At 41.1% G+C, this 19,472-nt stretch overlaps 1 protein-coding gene across 1 annotated transcript in view; it reads left to right on the top strand.

Annotated features, from left to right (window-relative positions):
• The window catches only part of GRIK4 (glutamate ionotropic receptor kainate type subunit 4), a 315,433-nt gene that overhangs the window by 269,631 nt on the left and 26,330 nt on the right, over positions 1 to 19,472 (top strand). The window contains exons 12-15 of the mRNA XM_044669645.1: positions 2,085 to 2,194; positions 5,326 to 5,499; positions 12,274 to 12,439; positions 14,283 to 14,508. Coding sequence (XP_044525580.1) covers positions 2,085 to 2,194; positions 5,326 to 5,499; positions 12,274 to 12,439; positions 14,283 to 14,508 — 676 coding nt within the window. The remainder of the gene's footprint in view (positions 1 to 2,084; positions 2,195 to 5,325; positions 5,500 to 12,273; positions 12,440 to 14,282; positions 14,509 to 19,472) is intronic.

Here is a 19,472-nt window from a genome sequence, read left to right on the forward strand (position 1 = left end):
AGAGAGAGAGAGAGAGAGAGAGAGGGAGGGAGGGAGGGAGGGAGGGAGGAAGGGAGGAGGGAAGGAGGGAAGAAGGGAAGGAAGGAAGAGAGAAAGAGAGAAAGAGAGAAAGAGAGAAAGAGAGAAAGAGAGAAGAGAAAGAGAAAGAAAGAAACACAGGAGTACATAGATGCAAGTGAAGTAGGTCAGAAAAAAATATTTGGAGGAAGTGACCTCATCTTGAACACTGTTGTTTCACAAATGAGATGACCAGGTCTTCTCTTCATTTGGATTCCAGATTTTGGCTCCAATGATTTGCCTAAAGATTCCTGGCATTCAGGAAGAGAAACAGATTCTGTTAGCCAATGATGGAAATATAAATGACTTGCTCTAGGAAGTCTGATTCTATTACTGTTGAGTCATTTGCCTGCTGTTAGATAATCTGCATAGTGATGGGACTGGGACATCCCGAAACTGTCTTCTCTCTTGTTCTTTATCTTACAAGTCATTTCAATTCCCTGATTAGATCACCCCAGAGTATTCTCTGAAAGTCAAGTGTGTATATGTATGTGCTGCGAGACAGAGAACTTCAAAGTTTCCCAAGACATGGTAAATGCTAGAAGATACGTGATACCAGGTCTTGCTTGTGCTGTGAGGAGAAAGCTTTTGTTTACTGTCTGCCCCAAAGGCCACTGTCATCATGTTACTATGCAGAAAGAAGGATCGTACTATTCCCAAAGGAGCTCAGGCAAAGTTTGGGAGTTCTAATCCCAGTCCTTGTGTGACTGGCTGGATCATCCCCATCTCTCTGAAACTGAAGGGAGTTAAAAATATGCAATTCCTAGAGGGTAATGCAGCCTCAAGGGGTTGGTATGCAGAACCCAAAAGAGAGAATAAATAAACCAAAGGAAAAGGAGATTGAAGGTTGTCTATGATTGAACCTGCAAGATCACAGCAGGACTACAAAGAGTTACTTTCTGCCTCCTGAGGTAGTATCTATTAGTGGTATTTTCATGGCTTTGCACATAGTAAATACTGAATAAATGTTTAATGAATTGAATTGCATTGCATTGAGTTGAATTTTATCAATGGAGGCATCAGCACCAACCAAATGCCAGTGCTCTGTCTTGATGTAAAAAGTACTCAGACTCATCCAGAAGACAAAGCTGTTTAGAAAAGCTTAGAAGGGACAGATTGATTTTGACTTAGTATTAGCATGGGTCCTTCCCATCATATATCTGGGGACTGACTGACACCACTCAATCACCTGAAGCAGACATTTCTCTAACATGAATAACAGACTTTTTTTTCATTACGTGATAGAACCTAGATGTAATGTGTCATGATATAAGAGTGGGTCGTGATACAATGTCATATTCTGTCCTAATGACATGTCACTAAATGATGTGTCCTTGGCCACAAATGAAAGCCCATCTGTTCTTTTCCATCAGCATCCCCTCTCCTCTCCACTCTCTTCATCATTTGGATATATCTTCCGTGCCTTTGTTTCACTGTCTTGATAAGGAGGACTAGAAGCCCACTTGATTCCTGGGCTTCCTTCCAAACTCCACCCCCCAACTCACATGGCCTTGGCCAGCTCATATCTCTGGTTGGGAAGAGAGCAACATTTCTCTGGCTTTAGGTCCTCTTGGGGATTATCAAAGAGGAATTATCACTGTCATCATCATAGGGTAGCATCGGAATTAAGTAGCAAAAAATATTTTATGAGCCCACCTACACTCTTCCAGAAATACAGAGGCAATAAAAGAAACAAAATTGAGAAGGAATTCGAGTCTGAATACAAGCTGGCATTCACCCTGGGGAATGTCTAACAGCCAAGGTCAGGGCTAGAATTGAGTATGCACATGCTGAACTCTATTCCTTAGCCTTCCATCACCACCCAGCCCCAACCATCACGTCAGCGAGCTACACTGGCCCAGAGCTCCCCAAAGCCCCCTTCCAGCCCTCAAATTCTATGATTCTGTCATGGAGAACAACCAAGTCTGGGACAGGATCTACACTCATCACCTTCTCTGCCTGGTCCTGTCCAGGATCTATTTTGAGTGAACATGTATAGTGAAATTTCTTTCTGTGTTCATTTCTAGGGTCGAAAACCTGGTTATTTCTCCTTCCTGGACCCCTTTTCTCCTGGAGTCTGGCTCTTCATGCTTCTTGCCTATCTGGCTGTCAGCTGTGTGCTCTTCCTAGTGGCTCGGTATACGCTTTATTCACTTTGCTGTCCTCACACTACCACCTTGTGTCCAATTTAGGAAACTTCATAGGGAGAAGAGGGAGGAAGTAAGGAGCAGGTGAAAGCTGACCTCTGGACAGAAATGGACTGATCCAAGAGGGGTTAGTGACCCGACCACACTTTCCCACAGGGCTGCCAGACTCATCCTGTCTGTCCATCTGTCCATCCACCTACTTGCACACTCCCATGGGTGGGCACACACACACACACACACACACACACACACACACACACACACACATACTGGCAGGCAGGTTTTGCCTGAAATGTCTCCTTCCCCTCCTGCCGGGAATGATTTGGAATCCTGATAATGAGAGATGGGTGGTACAAGATCACGCAAATTAAGAGCTGTGCATTTGGCTGCCCCAGCCTCAGCCTGTGCCAGGATCTGCCTCAAAGTGCTGAGCGACAAGAAATGGAGCCTTGGAGACAGTAGTGGGGGGACTGGAGGCGGCTGCAGCACAGATGGGGGAGGAGGGCCCACTCTTCAGGGAGATGATCACCGAGCTCTAGCCCAGATCTGCTTCTGAAAACATAGCTGCCCTTGTAGGATGGGAATGAGGGTGGGGGACCACTGAAGGGGAAGCCTGACTCTTTATGCTTCTTGCCTATCTGATGGGGGTAGATGGGCCTAGGACGGGAGAGGGGAGAGGGACAGAGCACATTAAAAAGGGGAGGATTCTTAGGAGCAGATCTGGGATAGGAAGCCTGGTTCATATAGGAGGAGAAAAGAGGAGAATCCCCTAAGGGCGATTTGTTTCTGTGGCCTATGAAGCAACCTTCACTTTTCTAGGAGAAGAAATAATAGAGGCCTGAACCCCACTTTTGTAGATTCTAATTATCATCATGAGGATGTTTGCCCCAGTAAAAGGAAGGGTCCCACCTTGAGCCAAAGATGGCACCCCACCATATTTCAGCCTAGAATCAGTAGAACTGAGTATTTTGCCCCACATAGAATCACTCCATGATTCTCCTCCTTTAGATAATGGGAGTAAAAATTCTTCCTCTCTGCTATCTCACTAATATTACAAGGGCTAGGGAAATATGCCAGTTGCAAAGAACTTTTATATTTGTGCTGAGAACTCCCTAGAACAAGGATATATAAATACATTGATTTATTCTTCCTGGTTTCTGGACTTTTTCATGGTAGTTTTTAGTTCTGACCTTTCATTTAATGACCCCAAACTGCCAGTTTTGTATTGAGTATGTTATAGTTGAATTGGGGGATCATCTTCCCTAATTTGTAGCCTGAGAAGAAACCTACCTTTTTAGTAGTTTTCTAATTGGTAGAAGGAGAAGCAGGTGGTCTTCCTTCCTTCCTGCCTAAGGACCTGGCATCCTGGGGACTAGTCCAGCATGCTTTGGAGAAGCCATTGCACCCCAAAAATCCTTTACAATCCAAGTCAGAGTCAGAGTCAGGAAAGAGCTCTTGGCAAATTAAGCCATCCAAGTCCCAAAAGGCTAATCTCTGTACAGGCTGGGCAGCCTACACTCCCCTGGAGTCAGCAGCTGGTGCTGAGTTTGATGGGCATGAGGGGCAAACTGTTGTCTTTCTACTCCCCTACAGGTGGGCTTATCCAAAGCTGTCTGTGCTGGCCTTCCCAGGTATTGCCACTGTCAAGTAACTGTTGTCACTGACATCTGGCAAGACATTCAGGAACTAACGTGCTGTCTGATACCTCCCATTTCCATTTCGTTGTATTGTCTGCTGCAAGGGATTGGGTGGTTTTGGTCTTTTAGCAGCATTTCTGCCTAAATCTCCTACTTATTACTGTCTTTGTCACACACTTTCCCTTCTTCTGATGGAATCTGTGGAAGTGACATGATGTAGCAATCAGATGACCACCACTTCAGCCCTCGCTATCAGCAACATTTGCAAAACCAGTTGTATAGCAGCTGCACTGTCCTGGCAACAAGCTTAAGTTAGTTGTTTTGTTTTGTTTTTTTAAATCCTTACCTTCTGTCTTAAAGTCAATACTATGTATTGGTTCCAAGGCAGAAGAGTGAGTCTAGGCAATGGAGGTTAAGTGACTTGCCCAGGGTGACATAGCTAGGAAATATCTGAGGCCAGATTTGCCCTTTGCTATCCATTGCCCTACCCCAAACACAATATTCTCATCAACATTGTGATTATGAAAAAGGTCGATTAAGTACTCTGTTATTTGTATTGTTACACCAAGCATAACAACAAAAATCTTCAGTTCCCTGCCCTCTTGGAGCTTACAATCTAACAAAACATGTATGTGGACCAGTTTGGACAGGAAATCATGGTGGTGGTGATGTGAGTGGGATCCATGATACTGAGACGACAATGACTCACAACCCTATAGCACTTTCTCTCATAACTCTGTGAAGTAGATAGTCAAAATATTATTATCACATTTTGCAAATGAAGGAACTGAGGCTCAGGGAGGTAAGCAATGTGCCCAGGGTCACATGGCCAGTGAAGAATTACAGAGCTTGACCTCAAACTCTTGTCTCCTGGGTGCTGGCCGTCACCCATTATTCTTTCCATCACTACAGTCGGCAGCCTAGTAGTATTAGATCATTCAGTGGAATTATGAACAGACTATAACCATTTGCATTATTTACAAGCCATAGGTAAGTGCATGCCAAGGACAGGGAGCCTGGGTGAAGTAGGGAGAAAATAACCGAGGAACTGCCAAGGCAAGATTAGGAAGGGCGAAGGAAAGAATATTTGGCATGGAACAATGACCAGTTGAAGAAAGTTCATTTCAGAATCTGTTGACATGACAAGAGTGGGAGGGTTTGATGAGGTTGAGGAAGGAAGGACATTCAGCCCATAAGGAACTACTTAGAGAAGAGTCAGTGTGAAAAGTGGATGAAGGAAACATTCCCAGAAATGAAAGGGATCTTGCACACAGATTCAAGTCTTCCCTCTTACAGAGAAGAAAAGCTAAAGCTAACAAAGGTGAAATGACTGGCTGAAAGTCACCCTAGAACAGAAGCCAGGGATCCTGACTCCCAACCAAAGGTTCTTTTTTCTTTACCTCTTTCCCTCACCTTACCCTACCCCTAGCTGCCTCTTCTCTGGCTCTGGAACATGCTCACTGTAGACCTTTCTGTCTCCACAGGCTAACACCCTATGAATGGTATAGCCCTCATCCTTGTGCCCAGGGCCGGTGTAACCTTCTGGTAAACCAGTACTCCCTAGGAAACAGCTTATGGTTTCCCGTTGGGGGCTTCATGCAGCAAGGCTCTACCATTGCGCCACGCGCCTTATCCACCCGATGTGTCAGCGGAGTCTGGTAAGAACCAAAGGCAGAAGTGGGGTCAGGTACCAGGGGGACCACTCTAGACCCACAGGGGCAGGCTAAGAAAGTCCAATATAGATGTGTCCTCGTTGTAGAAGTAAACCACAATCTAATCCTCTTCTTCTTCTTCTATCCCAAAAGTCTTGTCCATTGGGAAATTCAAAGTCCTTTTGAAAAAAAAGAAAAAACTTCCAGGTCGTATTCATAAACTGGGCCTTGGGAGCCTTTCATTATCCAGATGAGATTTCTGGGGCCCTTGTTAGTTTCTCCTTTGATTCAGCTCTTTTTGTTGTTTTTTGGAAGGGAATCATGGACTCACAGAGTTAGAAGAGGTCTTAGTGATCATCAGGTCTTACCTTTTGTTTGGTGAATGAATCATTTCCATAACATCACTTAGAAATGGCCACTAGCCTCTTCTGGAACCCTGCTCCAGTGTTGGGGAGCTTCCTACTGCATGAGACATAGTATTTTATTTGCATATAATTCTAATTGGGCAGGACAGGTAATACGCTAGTTTTGAAGCTAGAAAGATTTGAGTTCAAACCATATTTGGCTGGGTGATGCTAAGCTGATCGGCAATACCATTAGATGCAAAGAAGGTGTTGGCCTTCATAGGTAAAGAGAGCTTCCTTCCCTATGAGCTGAGATTTATGTGCGTGTGTGTGTGTGTGTGTGTGTGTGTGTGTGTAGATATATATATTCTGCTGAAATCACAGGCTCCTGATCAATATAATGCTGGTAAAAGTTTTACAACTAACTCTGGGGTGGGGGGAGGAATATTAGCAGACGTACTTTTAAGTTTAGTCTCCATTATTAATATTTTCTCCATTACTTTATTAAGTTGAGGCAATTGACAAAACATTAAGTCAATTCCTGATTGTTAGTGTGTACCAATTTTCAAAGTGTAAATGCTCATACTGAAATTTTAACAATCAGCTCTCCATAGGAATTGGCTATAGTACATCACTGAAATTATTAGCAAGTTCCTTGCAAGATATGTTTTCCCATAACTTCTACTCATTGATCCAAGTCTTCCTCTTTGGAAGCCAAGTAAAATGATCATGACAGCTCTCCAAATATTTGAAGACCTTTCTCCTGTCTTCTCTCCTCCTGCCTTCATACTTTCAGTTTGCAACTAAATTTCTAGCTACATAGTTTTGAGCACCCTCCACTGCTCTCAAATTCTTTATAATCTGTACGTACCCTAGTCTTTCAATGTCTTTCTTAAAACATGGCACCCAGACCTGGACACAACATTCCAGGTGTGCCTCAACTAGTACCGAATGAAGAGAAATTATAACTGTCCTCATTTTGGGCATTATTATTCTACTAATGCAGCTAGGTGGTGCAGTGGAGTAGAGTAGAATGCCTGGCAGAGAGAGTCATCTTCCTGAGTTCAAATCTGGCTTCAGATATTTACTAGTTGTGTAGCTGTGGACAAGTTATTTTATCCTATTTGTCTCAAATTCCTCATCTATAAAATGAGCTGGAAAAGGAAATGGTAAACTATTCCAGCATCTCTGCCAAGAAAACCCCAAATGGTCATGAAGAGTTAAGGATGACTGAAAAATGACTCAACAACAAAAATGCAGCCTACGATTGCAAGTTTTTTGGGTGAGGACCCCAAAAAAGAAGCCATGTAATAAGTGAGTAGGTGAGGAAAACTAGAGAAAATGAAGGTCTGGTAGCCCAACAGCCAACACCATTTAAGGGAGTGAGAATAAACTCCTAACTTTAAAATGACCTGAGAATTAATGGAGTCAGACTGGGAAGGAGATGCAAATGTATGCAAATATAAGTAGATGAGGGGAAAGCCACAAATAGAAAAAGATCAGTGTCCCCACTCTCCCTCTCCTATGTATTCCTCTATCAGCTTCAGACTCCCCAAATCTGTTTCTAAGACTCAAAAGTACATCATGCCAACCAAACCTGGCTTCTCTCTATTTTAATCAAGGTATGGGAAAATCTCTATGCTTCAAGAAGTTACAGATGCATATAAACTCTTAATTGCCTTATCAATCTTTATTTCTATCTCTTGTTTTTATAACACTTTCCTTTCAGATATATCCCCACCCTTCCCTATACAAAGAGCCTTCCCTTGTAGCAAAGAAAAAGAAGAGAGAATCAATTCAACAAAACTTAACAGATGAGTCCAGTGTATATACAATATTGCACACTCATTGTCCCCCCACTTCTACAAAGAAGGGATGAAGGTGTATTTCTGTTGTTTTTCATCTCTTTTTCCAAGTCAAATTTGATCCTTATAATTACACAGCATTGTCTCCTATTTTTTCATTCTTTGCATTTACCATTGTTTCATGAAGAACTTTAGTAAAGAACTAAGGTAAAAAAACAAAATGCACAAAAGGATTAAAAAAAAAAAACAAGTTTGTAGAATACAGGTTTCTGGTTATAGCTTATACAGACTTTCTCAGCCACCACTGGTCATAGTCCTATTTCCTTTCTCTCTGCTTCAATTCCAACTCTAGAAATATGAGGAAAAGGCCTTTCCCACAAATAAAGAAAAAAAATGGGGATCCTAATCCCTCTAGAAGCCAGGTATGGTGATGTAGGAGGAATGATCAGTTTTAAAATCTAAAGAGAGTTGAGTGGCACTGAATAGTGAAAATTGGGGCTGATAAAAAGGTAAAAAATCAGAAATGGGAGAACTGAGGCCTTCTTTTGATTCTGCACCCTTGACCCCTCAGGTTGTTTTTCTTTTCTTATGGAAAGTCCTTGTCCATCTGCATTTGGACCTCTCTCTCCTTCTCTGTTCACCTAAATATACCCCAATCTTCCTCCTCCACCCCAAATCTTTATTTTATAATAACCTCTAACCTAGGGTAAGAAGGATACTTCAAGTTGTTCTGCTGCCTGGTCCACAGTACAGGCTGCCTCCGTGTTAATTTAGGCACACCCAGGTTGCTTGGTAACTCTGATCCAGAAGATATGTGTTATTGTGTCTCTGACACTTAATAAGAGCCCATCTTGTGATTGGCCTTCTTGCACTATCCCTTAAATGGTATTGTGCCTCCTCAATTCCTTGGGCTTTTAAGTCAGGATCATAGCTCAGTTCTTTGCCTCTCGAAGATGGGGAGGGATTAGAGACAGGGTCATTCTAGTCAGCCTTGGTCTCTTTACCCACACTAAAGTGGCAGATGATGATGGCATGTGAGTCCAAAAGAATGTCAGCTTCACAAATGGAATACTGCCCTTATGCAAATATGGCTCTACTGACCCACTGCCATCCATAAAGAATGATCTCAGTTATTTTTCTAGTAGTGGAGTTAGGTTTGCAAATTTTAAAATGTAAACCATATGGCAGGGGGCATGTTTAACCTACTTAATAGAGCAAGTCAATTTTAATGACGTTAGCTCATTCATGGTTGTCAGGTCCACTGCTGAAACTAAATGGTTTTGGAAAAGATTTAGATGAATCAGTCAATGCTAGAAGCAACAGACAGTTTTATTTTACATATTTAAGGGAAAATACAAAAAAGAGAAGACCTTATGGCTTAGCAGAGACACCCAAGGAACAAGAAGCAGGGATAACAAGGAAAGGGTGGTAGGGAAGCTCAATGAGCACTTCACTCTGAAGCCAAGTCTGAGATGCCTCCAGACAAGAGGAGCCCCTCGACACTAGGATTGAAACTCATATTTCTGAACTAGGGCTACCCCAAGCCTAACACCTCCAAAGATGGACCGGAAAAGGATACAACTACAAGTGTTACCAGGGACCTTTGAGCCCTGTTGTGTTGAAGCTATGGCAGAGTAAGGAAGATCATGATGGTCTAGGACTCAGCTCATTGGGTTACTTACTACTTGGTGCTTCAGAATAACTTGGGCATTCCGTAGGGTGAAGAGAGGTCTTGCTCAAGCAAGTCTGATTGGTTTCCCACTCTCAAGGTCACCGGCAGAGAGGTGCCAATAAGCCAGCAAAGTAGAAGTTTCCACATATGGACAATCTAGATTTGAGGAGCGGAGGGGGATTTTACAGGGAAGGGTCCATCAAAAACACAGAGCAGGAGTTAATGTAACCAGGCAGAAGGAGGAGGCATATATAGAAATTAGATAGCCTTTTGGACTGAGAAAGATCAGGCTAGGGGGAAAAAAAAAGGTTTTTCCAGAGTAAAAGAATTGTCTTTGTTTCAAATTATATAGCCAAATACAAATGAGACTGATCCATTACTTAAAACAGGCTCTTTATATTCTCTCAACAAGCTCTCCACTCTGCCTTCCTAGTTCTCTAAACCAATAGTTTATATTTGGAATATTAATGACTATTGTTGGTGATGCAGTCTGTGGTATTTGAGCTGAACTAAATTACTCAGCCAACTCTGGATTAAAATCTAGTGCTCAGTCGTTCAATTAACTAATAATCATTTATTAAGTGCCCACTGGATGCTAGGGTTCAGGAATCTAGAGACAAAAATGAAATGATCCCTGCCCTCAAAAGCTTACATTCTACTGAGGGAAATAACATATAGTACAACCTCATTTTACATGACCAATACGTTCTAAGACCTTTCCCTTAAGTTGAAAATCATGCATAATAGTGAATCTTATTATTTAATAAATATTTCTTATATAAACATCCCTAGGCACTGTACAACTTTTCTTAGGCTTTTCGGTGCTACCAGCATCATTACTCTTGTATTTGGGGGCAATTACTAACAACTAAATAGAATTAGTGAAACAAAAAAAAAGCACTACTCTGACATGGATATGACTTGTAAGAACTGCTGCAAGACTTTATGCTGCTTGCAAAAATGGCACAGACTTAGTGTGTGATTAAAAAATTTATTTTATGGGTTTTCTGCCTTAGTTTTTTTCGATTGCCAATTGCATTTTTCTGAATTCACATAGTTGAGTTCTTATAAAATGAGATCTTACTTTACATATAAATAGATATATGTTATACACCACATCCCCACAATGTCATTAACAAGATGACCTAAACAACCCTGTGGTTACTCTGCAACACCTATGTAATATGCTTAGAAGATTCACCAAGAAACTAGGACTTGGCAACCTTTAAAAATGATGGGCCTGGGACAGCTGGGCAGCTCAGTGGATAGAGAACCAGGCCTAGAGACGGGAACTCCAGGGTAAAAATCTGGCCTCAGATGCTTCCTAGCAGTATGACCCTGGGCAAGTCACTTAGCCCTTCCTGCTTTGCTGCTTTGAAACAAGTATTTAAGATTTATTCTAAGACAGAAATTAAGGGTTTTGTTTTGTTTTTAATGTGATGTTTCAAAGGTCTGACCCCTTTCCATTAGTTATATGTGTGTGTTTGTGTGTTGAGGACAAGGGAGCTATAGAAATCAACAGGAACTGATTATATGGAGATATAATGGAAAGTGGAGAATATTCTATGCCTTGAGCTAGTGTAACCTCCTAACAATACCTTCTAGAGTATTGTTTCCTCTTGTTTCCTGCCAGGAGCCTGAAGCACCTGGGTTCTACCACATTCCCTCAGTGTCAGCAATCAATTATTCAGCAATCATTTATTAAGCACCTACTATGTATCAAGGACTATGCTAGTTACTAGAGATAAAAATTCAACAGTTCCTGCCCTCAGGGGATTTAAGTTCTAATGGGCAGATGATGACACAGAGTAAAGCAAAATGGCAGATCCACACACTTGGTTCCCTCATATCCCTTCTCCAGGTTTTTGATCCACTTGTTCTAAATATAGCAATGTGGTACAATAGGGAGAAAACTGCCATTAGAATCAGGAGACCTGGGTTCAAATCGTTCCTAAAGTGTTTTTCTAGCAATGTGACTTTGGATGGATCATTACCCTGTTCCTCAGACTCCTATCTCTCTCTCTTTTTTTTAACGCTGACCTTCTGTCATAGAATTTAGACTATCTCTTCCAAGAAAAAGAGCAGTAAGGGCTAGGCAACTGGAGTTTAGTGAGTTGTCCAAGGTCACACAGCTAGGAAGTGTCTGAGGTCACATTTGAACCGGGGACCTCTAGTCCTGGCTTTCTATTTGCTGAATCACCTATTTGCCCCCAGACTCCTGTCTCTTATGTGGGAGTAATAATATAAAATCTAACTCCCTCACAGGGTTATTGTGGGGAAAGTGATTTGTAAATCCCAAAGAGATACCTGAATGGGGACTCATTGAAATAGAACAGAATAGACTCTTTCACTGGACTGAGAGATGCAAGAGCTAATCTTAGCTCTACTAGAAACTCATTGTGGGGTTCTAATGTGTTATTTCACTTCTGGACTGTGAACGACCTAAGAGAAGGGACTGTTGGTTTGGAGGTGGGAGAGGTTTGCCCTTACTTGTGTTATGGTGCTATATCATTGGCATATAGTACGTGCTTAATAAATACATTTTGGCAGACTCTGGGCCTCAATTTACTCATCTGTAAGATTTGTTTTTTGGACCAGACGGTCTTTAAGCTCTCCTGAGACTCTGGATTATATGGTTAACTTTTTCTTTCTACTCTTTTCAATCATGGCTCAGTTTCCATCATTCAAGAAGCCTTCCTTGATTACTCATAATCCAGTGCCAGTAGAGATACCCGATGTCTGATATACTCTTTCATTTTAGTGCCATTCTGTGCATATGTTGTTTCTGTTAGTTACCACATTATGGGAACCAGCCTTATCTCTCCTCTACCTCTTAAAGCTATGAGCTTCAGAGAAGGCAGTACCTCTGCCCTGCCTTTCATGCCTCCAGCACAACATACCTGCATATCCTGGGGGGCATTCAGTCAACAACTGCTTCACTCAAGTCCTTTCCTCTTAGGTGGGCTTTCACTCTGATCATCATCTCATCTTACACGGCCAACCTGGCAGCTTTCCTGACTGTACAACGTATGGATGTGCCCATCGAGTCTGTGGATGACTTGGCTGACCAGACAGCCATTGAGTATGGCACAATTCATGGAGGATCCAGCATGACCTTTTTCCAAGTAAATCTTGATCTTTTACTCACAGTCACTGGGCTTTGACAGAGGGAGAAGAAGGTGGAACAAAGGTGGCATGACTGCTGGAGATAGGAAGGCTTTTTCCTCAGGTTTTACCTACTCCTGCCATGCCCTTTCCTAACATCCAGTCTAGAAACCATAAGGACTCAGTTGACAGCAGCCCAACAAAGTAGTCCTGCAACAAGATGAGAAAAGACTCTTAGATCAAGGCAACATCAATGCTCTGATCCTTGACCTGCTAAATCCATACAATATTTAGATAAGGTCTTCACCGGGGTCCTAAACACAGATTCCTATCTGAACTCCAGGACTGTAGCTATCCTAGTCCAGCTCAATAAGTGAATTTCCTAGTTTCATTTCTCCAGGAAGATTTTTCACACAGGTCAGCCAGGGTCTAGCCAACCCACTAGCCAAGAAGTTCATTTTCATCTCTAACCAATGTCTAAAATTACCCCATCTTCCTAGTTTCCTCACAAGTCACATTGGATATAACTTTAGAGAAAAGCACATTAATCAAGTGTAGGACTTGGCCAGCTTCCCAACACTCTCTGCCTGCTTATTATTTGGAGAGCAGAAGTTGGTGTCTGGTATGGGATTAAAGGATCAGTTTAGAGTCAAGGATGGGTCACTTGAGTCTCCCCTGCAAGTGATGTCTATCTGGAAGTCTCTGCTTCATGTACTTAGTTTGGTGGCTCTTATTTGACCTTAGTTCATACCATTTAGTAATGGAGGTGCTAAGGCCAGAAGTCAGTTCCCACTTATTTCTGTTCCAGGGACTGGACAAGACAGCCTTCCTAAGAGCAGCTAGGAAAGTCCCCAGGTCACAAGTTCAGCAGACAACAAAAATAACAACAATAAAAATAACAAGAGTAATGATAGCTGATATTTATATAGCACTTTAAGGATGGCAAAATACTTTATAAATATTATCTCATTTGATCCTCACAACACCCTGGGAGGTAGGTGCCATTATCATCCCCATTTTATAATGGAGGGAACTGAAGCAGACAGAGGTAAGTGACTTGCCTAGACTCACACAGTTAGTAATTATCCAAGACTGGATTTGAATTACAATTCCCCATTTATTAACCATCTACTATATGCAAGACAGTGTGCTAGATCTTTGAAATAGGAAGATAAAAAATGACATAATCCTTGCCCTCAAGCTACTTATAATCTACATGGAAGGAAAATGCAACATGTATATAAATAACTGGTTAGAGATAGAATGGAAACTCAATAAAGATGATATTCAAACAAGTAAGTGCTCTATAGAAACTTGGGGAGTAGGGAAGAGATCCCTCTCAGCTGCGAGTTACAGAAGGCTTCATGGAAGCAATAGCCTTAAAAGAAGAAAAGTATTACAACAGGTGGATTACAATTGCAATTACAATTGCAACCCAAAGATGTTGAGGGATTTTATTCTACATGCACAAAGGAGCAGGGAAAAGGCTGAATGAGATCAGGAAAAAGCCAGCAAATAGGATACTTGACAGAGTTTATAGGGGCTCAGACCATCATGCCTGCTCCCTGGATAAAATGTGAAAACACATTATCTCTGGCCAATGGACAAATGCATGATTGGTCTCTAGGTTAGACTATCTCCAGTCAAATCTCAGAGCAGCTTTTGATCTCAGTCTGTTTCCTGCAAGTTCATCCACCTCTCGATAATGTGAAAAAGGCACTTTTGCATGTAATTTCTGTGTTGAAATAGTGGGGGAGGATATTCTGACTGTGAGGGTTGTTGGTCCTACCTTGTTTCTCTTTGCCTGAAACCCATTTGATTCTTCTTTCATTCCCATCCCACTCTCATGTGCTCTTTTCCTAGAATTCCCGCTACCAAACATATCAGCGGATGTGGAATTACATGTACTCTAAGCAGCCTAGCGTGTTTGTAAAAAGCACAGAAGAAGGAATTGCCCGGGTGCTGAATTCCAACTATGCCTTCTTGCTGGAGTCGACCATGAATGAATACTACCGCCAGAGAAACTGCAATCTCACCCAGATTGGGGGCCTGCTTGACACCAAGGGCTACGGGATAGGGATGCCAGTTGGTATGCATAGATGGAAAATCCTTGTTATATGGGTTCATCCAGAGAGTCAGAGGACCTAGAAACAGGAAACAGAGCCTTGAAGTTGGCACCTCTCAATGGGTACTGGCAGAATTAAAGAAAACATGACATTAATCTGTGGGCACAGAATAAAGTGGGATATGGAACTGAAAGGACAGGTGGCAGGCACCATGTTCCAGAGAGTTCCTTAGTACTCGTGCCCACTACAGAGTTGTAGCTGAACATTTTAGCAGGATAAGTATTGGAAATAGTCGTGGTGTATACAAAAAGGCCAGTATCTTGCTGCTATTGCTCAGAGTTTGGCAAGGAGACTTCAGAGGGCATCAATCAATTAAAAAACAACCACTTATTAAGTACCTCTGTGTGCCAAGCACTGTGCTAGACACTGAGGAAATAAATTCAAAAGTGAGAGTTCCTATACTCAAGGACGTTATGTTCTGCTAGGGGGAATATGACATGTCCAAAGATAGGTAAATGCAGTAAAAGAACAGTAAATTTGAGAAGAGGAACAGATTTGGGGGGAAGGTGATGAGGTTGGGGTTTTTTTTTGATACATTGAGTTTAAGAGACCTATGGAACATCCAAGTGGAGAAATCCAGTTGGTGATTCAAGATGAAAGCTCAGGATAGAAACTTAGGCTAAATGGATCAGTGTGGGAGTCATTTGCATGGAGATAATAACTAAAATGATGGGAGCTGATGAGATTATCAAAAGATGGCATATTAAGAGGAGATAAAATGACCCAGAATATGACATAGATATATATGTCAGATAGATAGATAAATAAATAGACAGACAGGTACAGATCATAGATAGATAAAGATATATACAGAATAGGATATAAGTATATCCCTAAATATTTTGGGATGCACTTATAATTAAGGAACCCTTTGATAGCAAGTGGAGAATTTAATAAGTAGGTTTTGGGGGAAATGATGAGTCAGATTTGAGATGTCTACAGGGCACCTAAATAGAAATATTCAACAGGCAATTGGGGATGTAAGATTGGAACTCAGAAGAGAGACAGTAGATCTGGGAGTCATCTACATAGAGGTGATTGTTGAATACATGGAAGTTGATGAGATCACAAAGAAAGTATATAGAGAAGATAGCCTAGAACATAGTCCTGGGTTATAGGTATGCAGGGGATGAAAGGGGGGAGGTGGAGGAAAGGGAGTTAGAATATGGATGACTCATGGGACGTGTGGAGCTTTAGTAGTTTGGACCCACTAGCCATTTTCTTCTTATCTCTGTATGTGTGTGCTCTGCTGGTTTCTTTTTTCTATGGGAGAGGCAGCAAGAAGGAGGAGAAGTATCTGTATCCTTTGGGTTGTCTTTGCTTCTGCAACTATAATGTACTGCTTGAAGGTCTGAATCCAGATCTCACCTTTGGAGGAGTTATTAATAATAGTCTATATATCAGATTCAGCCTAGAGCTTCATATCTGGTTCTACCAGCTGGACCATTCCCTTGTCCCTAGTATGTATTAGTTTGTGATAATATCATAGATGAATATTCAACTCCCCATTATTCAGAGGCTAATTATGCACTTGATAGATTCTCTAGGTTCTTTATATTCTCCACCTGCTGTTTGCCTTTTGGCCACCTCCACTACCTGTGGGCATGAGAAGAACAAAGAAGTAAAACCTCAAAAGAATTGATTTTGCCATTTGTTAATATTCCCAATGAAAGATTTAGTGGAAGGGGAAAGAGACACTTATTAAGTAAGGTGGTTTTCAAATTATTTGTGGATTTCATTAATCCTCGTTCTCCCTGTCAACACATGTAATTGAGAATGAGCCGTATGGTTCAAGTTAATTAGGATGGGATGAGTTCACCCAGTTTGGCCAGGTCGAGTTCTGGAACTCGTCCATTAGGTTGAGGGGCATCATTGAGCCAGCAGGTGGTGGTAATGGCTATGTAGAAGTGTGACCAAAATGTGGAGGTCAGGGTTTGGGTCTTGCCATTAAATACTTAGTTTGGAACTTAGAAAGATAATGGAGGTAGGATTTAGGCTCAATGTCAGGGGAACTTAAGCCAAAGTAAGGTTATGTAAAAGATAAGCAGAGATGAAATGATATAGGGGCCAAGACTACTCAGTAAAGCTGGCAGGTAGAGGGAAAGTCCCAGACTTGATTATAGGAGAAAAAGACATGGTGTGATAAATGATCTGGAACTGGAGAAACAAAGATGATAAGGTAATGCCTGGGTTTAAAATCAGATGCAACAACTGGAATCTTTCTCTGGAAGGTGAGGCCTCACTGCCCTTGAGAATGAGATCAAATAGAAAAATTTCTTCGTAGTCCTAAAAATTCCTCCAAATTGGCCTAGAATAATAATGTAAAATCCTCAGAATGAAGGGAGAATTCTACCAGGGCCAGAATTAACATGACCTTCCCAGAGACCTCAGGATTCCAGCTCTTATATTGATCTCCACGGATGGGAGCAGGGAACCAGTAATAGAACACTAGTCATCAATTCCAACACTAATATACAAACAGCAAAACATGCCAACAACTCATCTCTGAGATGTCAATGTTTTCTAGCCTCCTAAATATTAGCCAGCTATGTTCCTTCTGTAATTCCCAACTTTTAAGTTTGACCCAACTTGTTAGCCCATCCAATGGAGGGTAAACAGGGAAATAAATGTAGGTCTTTACTGGTTGTCCTGGGTTAGTGCTACATGGAACAAGCAAGAATAATGATATGAATGATGGAAATGTAGGTTTGGCACAGTTGTGCATTGACTTTATTCATCTTATCTACCTTGCTACAGTATATGTAATTAGTGGTTAGCCATAATTATGTATACCCAAACAGGACTCAAAGCACTTTAGACCTCTCTGAATAATACATCTATTTCAGGCATGTTTCCAAATTTGTCAAATTAGGCAACATCTTCAAAGATTAAAGGGAACAAGAAAATAAGCAAAAACAATAATAACACAGGACATACCTGGACTATCAACATCTGTAGAACTGTATATCCTACTCAGTTCAATAAAGTCTTACCATATTTTCTATTTATCAATTTCACTGAAATATGTTAAAATGATAGATCATAAGGTATATAAAAACATTTATTGGCTGCCATTTTTTTCAACGTGACTTATTGAACCACAAATTTAATTTGAAATATATACTTTATTGTATACAAATCCCTTCAAACCCTGCAAAATCTATGGTCAGACAAATGTGCACAGTCTTGGTTTTATTTTCATAACTAAACAAAAAGTGAGGTGGCTCAATGAATTGAAAGTTAGGTTTAGAAATCGGAGTTCCTGGATTCAAATCTGGCCTCAGACACTTCTTAGCTGTGTGATCCTGGTCAAATCACTTACCCTCCCCCACCCAATAGCCTAGCCCTTACTATTACCACTCTTCTGCCTTAGAACCAATACACAGTATTGAGTCTAAGGCAAAAGGTAAGGGTTTAATTTTTTTTTAATTTTCTATTTTAAACCCTTAACTTATGTGTATTGTCTCCTAGGTGGAAGAGTGGTAAGGGTGGGCAATGGGGGTCAAGTGACTTGTCCAGGGTCATACAGCTGGGAAGTGTTTGAGGTCAGATTTGAACCTAGGACCTCCCGTCTCAAGGCGTGGCTCTCAATCCACTGAGCTACCCAGCTGCCCCTGGGTTTAAATTTTTTTAAATAAAAAAATAAATCTGTAAGACGGTAATGAAAAAACTTGTACTATCTATCCATCTCATAGGATTTTTGTGACAAAAATGCAAACCTTCAAAGCCTATATAAATCTGATTTCTTGTCATTCTTTAATTCATTCAATTCAATTAGAGACACATTGTTTAAGTAGATCCTCTATCCAAGTCACTATGTTAAGCGAAAGGAATACAAAGACAAAATTAAATGACACAACTCTAAAGGAGCTTCCATTCTACTGAAGGGATATACATCTACACAAATAAGTAAACTGTTTGGGTTTTTTTAAGGAAGGAGAAGACACAAATAACTGAGGAAATGAGGAAGAAAAGCTACTCAGTAGTGTTGGCATCAATCATCAAATAACATTTGCTAGGCAATTTTTTATTCAATCATTGTCCCTCATTCTTTCACTCTGTGTGCAATGTGCTCTTGGTCATCTGTGAAGTCAGTTAAATGTTCATACCATCTAGAAGTTTATATGCTGTAACTTTATATATTGATATAGTTGTACATGAGTAGAGCATCATTATCAATATCTCTAAAAGTTTCCACTTTGAGTCATGTGGCTTCATCATGCCAAGGGAAAATAGACAAGTTAATTGTATTTTCTACTTTTAGATAGCTTCTTTGTTTCAGGATTTGAGGCTTTGTCCCATGTTGATGAACTGAACTTTCCAGGATTTCATTTGGCCTTATTATTCTGATGAAACTTCAATTACAGAACCAAATGCAATTGACGGTATTCTACTAAAGACTGAATTTTGCTAAACCAGTGATGGGCAAACTTTTTAAAGAGAGGGCCAAAGGAAAAGAAATGCTCCTCTGTCAGTCTGTTTCTAAGGCAACTCTTTCAAAGTTTCATTGTATTGTATCCTACTCAATGTATTCCTCAGATTAGCAATAATGTCCTGTGGCCAGATAGAACATTTAAGGGGGCCGCATCTGGTCCACAGGCTGTAGTTTGCCCATCACTGTGCTAAACAAAAATCCTATTACCTAGTTATTGAGAAAAAGAGAAAACAACTTAGGGTATGTGGAAGGTGGGCTCAAGATGAATTCAGCTGTCTGTGAAGATTGGGGAATGATGCTAAGGGATTGGAATCTCTTTACTGACAAAAATGAGAAAGTTTCTTTTATCATGTATATGCTAGATTCTGCTTTCATCAGTCTATTGCTATTCCATGTAAGTTAAAGAAGGAAGGAAGGAAGGAAGGAAGGAAGGAAGGAAGGAAGGAAGGAAGGAAGGAAGGAAGGAAGGAAGGAAGGAAGGAAGGAAGGAAG

The sequence above is a fragment of the Gracilinanus agilis genome, chromosome 3, assembly GCF_016433145.1.
Source record: "Gracilinanus agilis isolate LMUSP501 chromosome 3, AgileGrace, whole genome shotgun sequence".
Taxonomy (NCBI): domain Eukaryota; kingdom Metazoa; phylum Chordata; class Mammalia; order Didelphimorphia; family Didelphidae; genus Gracilinanus; species Gracilinanus agilis.